Genomic DNA, 4017 nt, shown 5'->3' with positions numbered 1-4017 from the left:
TTCTAGAAGATCAGAGCCCTATTAGCTAGACTCGCCTGGTACAGTGGCGGGAGGCGGGACTTCTCCAAGGCTCTGTGCTGGGGTCCAGGGAGAGCCAATAGGCCCAGGCTCCGATAATAAGTTCGTGGTTGTGCTGTTCTGGATGCCAGAAGAAAGCAGAGCTGGCAAAGGGTAGGGGGAAAGGCAAGAGAGAACAAACTGAGGAGGCCTGGGTTCCCTCCATTTCCTAAGCAGTCCCCGACTCTGTGGTCTCCTCGGTTGGTCCTGACACGTTTATTCTGCACAGTGAAGCTCTGTAAGGTTTGGAATGGTCCCTCCCCTCTCGGGGCTCTCTGTCCACAGGAGGCAGGACTGAATCATTCTTGCAGCAAACTCTGTTTGCCAGGCTCTGTGGTGAGCCGTGTAGATGCACTGCCGGTGCGGAGGGTCTAAGGAGTGAGGGCTGGGGGTTCTGCATCACACGGTCAAAAGGCCCCGACTACCTCGTGATAAGAAAGGGCTTGTCAGATCCGCCATGGCGGGCCCAGCGCTCTGCATGTCCCTGGCTCAGAGTTCCACTTAGACCAGACCTAGGTTATCCAGGGATGGTGCCCCAGTGACCCCCTGGGTTTTCACCGCGCTGCTCCCGAAGCAGAGCTCGCGAAAGGTTCCTTGGCAACCTGGGAGGAATCCAGCCGCAACCACAGGCTCTTCCTTTCCCCTCCCACCGCCTCCTACTGCGGGCGCCGGGGGCGGAGGCTGCCAGCCCATTATAAAAAGCTACCGAAGCTGGTGGCGGAGGGACTCGGAGCTGCGACGCTGCCCAGCATCCGAGCCCACCGGATTCCTACACTCCAGCCATGGTTCCCTCGCCTCTTGCGTGGCTGCTGCGCCTGGCCGCGTTCTACCATCTATGCACCCCGCTGGCGGGTGAGTGGGTACCTGGGGAAGAAGGGAGGAGTGTGTTGGGGTGCAGACTGCATTTCTCTGGTGGGGGGGAGTTGGCCCCCGCGAGTCCGGTCTTTCCAGTGGCTACAGGGTCGGGAGTGGGGGCACAAGGTGTGTGGGGAAGAGAGTGAGGGTTGGGAGAAGCTGAGCAGTTTCCTGACTGGTGGACTAGGTTAGTTCTCCCTACTGAGGTTAACTACCTAGCCTGTCTACGCCCTGACCGGAGGCCAAAGAAGAGACCAGACTTCCCTTTGCCCTGTTTTTCAAGGCCCGTAAGAGTAGTTCCGGTCAAGGTCACCAGAGGCTTGCCACTGTTGGGGCGTACAGATCGTCCCTCTGTCTGTGCCCCATCATCCTGGCCACCTCCTCCAAACCCAGATTAGAAAATATTTTATCTCCACGGACCTGCCTACTGGACTCCACTACCTGGCAGTACGAGGTGTAGACATACCTAGGGACATAGGGAAGATGGAGACCTAGAGATGGTTAGAGAACCAGCTCACAAGCCAGGAAAGGGTGATGCCTTTGGCAGGTTGGTACTCAGAGAAGGTTATTCTTTGCCTTGGGGCACACAGTGAAACTGGGAGAATGTGAACCAACCCCCCAGCTTCCAGACTATCTCCATGGAACTAAATCACCAGAGCCACAGGGAGCTGGCGATGAGTGGGTGGGGAGTGGGGGTGGTGAAATAAAATTGTGCCTGGCTTTCTGCTGTCTGAGCTCTGGCCACAGGCCTGGGATATCTGGGGACAGTGAGCACTGGGAAGTGGGACGCGGATGGACAATGGTTTGCCATCACCTTGCTGTGTGTCCCTGACCTGGGTCTTGACTTCTCTGGTCTCAACTGCTACACCTGTCAGTGCAGCTACTGCCTGGCTGGGGAGAAGGCTTCAGTGTCTAGGGAGGCATTTTGGGAGGTGTGCATGGTGGTAATGGGGTATCACTTTTCCTAAGCTCGTGGGGAAATCCTAGGCAAGGCTGGACAGGAGACCCTGAATGTTTGAGGTCTGAGGACCTTAATCACATCTGCTGGCTTTGCTAGGAGATGGTGAGCATGATGCAACCCTAGTGAGCCTCAATTCCTTCTCCCCTAGATGAGGTTTTCAGCTAGGTCCACCCTGGAGCTCCCCAGCAGGGGGGGTCTCGGGCTTTTGGGCTGCTGCACGGCTGGTGCAGGGCATCTGCGTCAGTCCCCAAATGCGGGTCTGCAGGGCTGTGCCAGCCGATTGCTCTGGGCTTTATGTAACGAACCTGCAAACCAACAAGGCTGCTGCTCCCCAGCACTGACGCATCCCCTCCCACTCAAGTCTCAGCAAGAAAGAGAAAAGAAAAGATCTGTTTTCAGCTGTTCCAGCCTGCTTCCCCCACCCTCCGTGGGGGTGGAGGGGGGTAGGGGCGAACAGCCTCAGGGTCAGACCCAGGGCCCTGTGGGTTTAATCAAGAGCTCCCCCACTTCTCTGTGGGTGAAGGTTTTATGTGCCGCTAAGCACTTCTGCGTGCATCTTGTCCATTCATTTGGCCCACATGAGCAGGACACCTGCTGTGTGACAGGCTCATTTCTGGGTGCTGGGACCATAGCCCTGAATAAAGAGCCAATGAGCCCAGCTGAAGTTTGACTGCAGTACACAAAAATAAGCCAATGAGCCATTCTGTCTATTAGAAAGAAAAAGCATTGCAGGGAGCAGGGGGAACTTAGCTTGTTTTGTTTGCTCGTTTCTTTTTTGTTTCTGAGACAGGGTCTTTCCATGTAGACCAGGCTGATCTCACATTCATGCTCTTCCTGTCTCGGCCTCCTGGGAGAGGGCTGGGGTAGGAAATGCGTTGCTCCTTGCCTATCATGTTGGTATTAACAATGGAAAGAAGTTTAGGGAACAGGTGAGCTCGCTCTAGGGTGATAGTCCTCGCAGGTGATATTTGGCAATTTCCAGAGGCGTTTTTTTTAAATTATTATTACAGACGTCCCAATATTTTTGGCTCCTGGCATAGAGTCCACAGCGTCAGCCTCCACAATAAAGAGTGAGCAGGTTCAAAATGTGAACAGCACGGCCGTTGAGAAAAGCTTCCCCAAGGGCAGAATGCACCCGTCATTAAAAAACATCTAGTCTCAAGTCACTCCATACTGTCATGTTCATTTTAAAGGTGAGAAAATTAAGGACCCAGATGAGTAAAGGCTCAAGTCCTCTCCATTGGTGCACCCAGGACCCAGCATCCTTAAGGGAAACCTAGTACATATTTCTTCCAGGAAGCCTCCCCTGATTACTGACGTTTGAAAGTTATCTCACATTCCTGTAAATCCTAGTATGTTTGTGTCTGGCCAGAACGTTCAATCCTTTACCAGGACTAAACTAGCTCTGCCACGAAGTAGACTGTGTTCTGGGCAAGGGACTGAACCGCTCAGATCTTCAGCTTCTGAATCTATAAGAAGAGGATAACAACCTGCCCTCTGCAGGGGCTGGGGGCTAATAGAAGCCGATAACACGGGATCTGATGCTAGGTGCAAGCAGAGAGGTCCTCATCCCCATCCTCTTACCTGCCTGTGGATCTGGGACCCTTCTGAAGAAAGAGATGGACCCCATTCACCTGCCCACCCCCAGCAATGCCTCACAGCACCCAGCTCAGGGCCCCCACAAGAGGGAGGAGCCAGCATTTGTTGGTTGCCTCAGTAAACAGTGATCATTACAAACAGCCTCAGCATCTGTAGTTCAAAGCACTCAGGGTGAAAGACCAGAGGGCTGTGTATAGACTGAGACATAATTCAAGCCAGTGCTGACTGATTCAGGAAATGGATGGATGGATGGATGGATGGATGGATGGATGGATGGATATGGATGGATGGATATGGATGGATGGATAGATGGATGGATAGATGGATGGATGGATGGATATGGATGGATGGATGGATGGATGGATGGATGGATGGATGGGTATGGATGGATGGGTGGATGGATGGATATGGATAGATGGGTGGATGGGTGGATGGATGGATGGATATGGATGGATGGATGGATGGATATGGATGGATGGATGGATATGGATGGATGGATGGATGGATGGATGGATATGGATGGATGGATGGATATGGATGGATGG

At 53.4% G+C, this 4017-nt stretch overlaps 1 protein-coding gene across 1 annotated transcript in view; it reads left to right on the top strand.

The window, feature by feature from the left end:
* The first annotated feature begins 373 nt into the window (after positions 1-373).
* Positions 374-4017, top strand: part of Cx3cl1 (C-X3-C motif chemokine ligand 1) — an 11730-nt gene continuing 8086 nt past the window's right edge. Inside the window, exon 1 of the mRNA XM_005345593.3 lies at positions 374-909. Coding sequence (XP_005345650.1) covers positions 840-909 — 70 coding nt within the window. The 5' untranslated portion in view covers positions 374-839. The remainder of the gene's footprint in view (positions 910-4017) is intronic.

This window comes from Microtus ochrogaster, chromosome 4 (genome assembly GCF_000317375.1).
Source record: "Microtus ochrogaster isolate Prairie Vole_2 chromosome 4, MicOch1.0, whole genome shotgun sequence".
NCBI classification, from domain to species: domain Eukaryota; kingdom Metazoa; phylum Chordata; class Mammalia; order Rodentia; family Cricetidae; genus Microtus; species Microtus ochrogaster.
The sequence above is the reverse complement of the archived record's forward strand: the minus strand, read 5'-3'. Positions and strand labels throughout refer to the sequence as shown.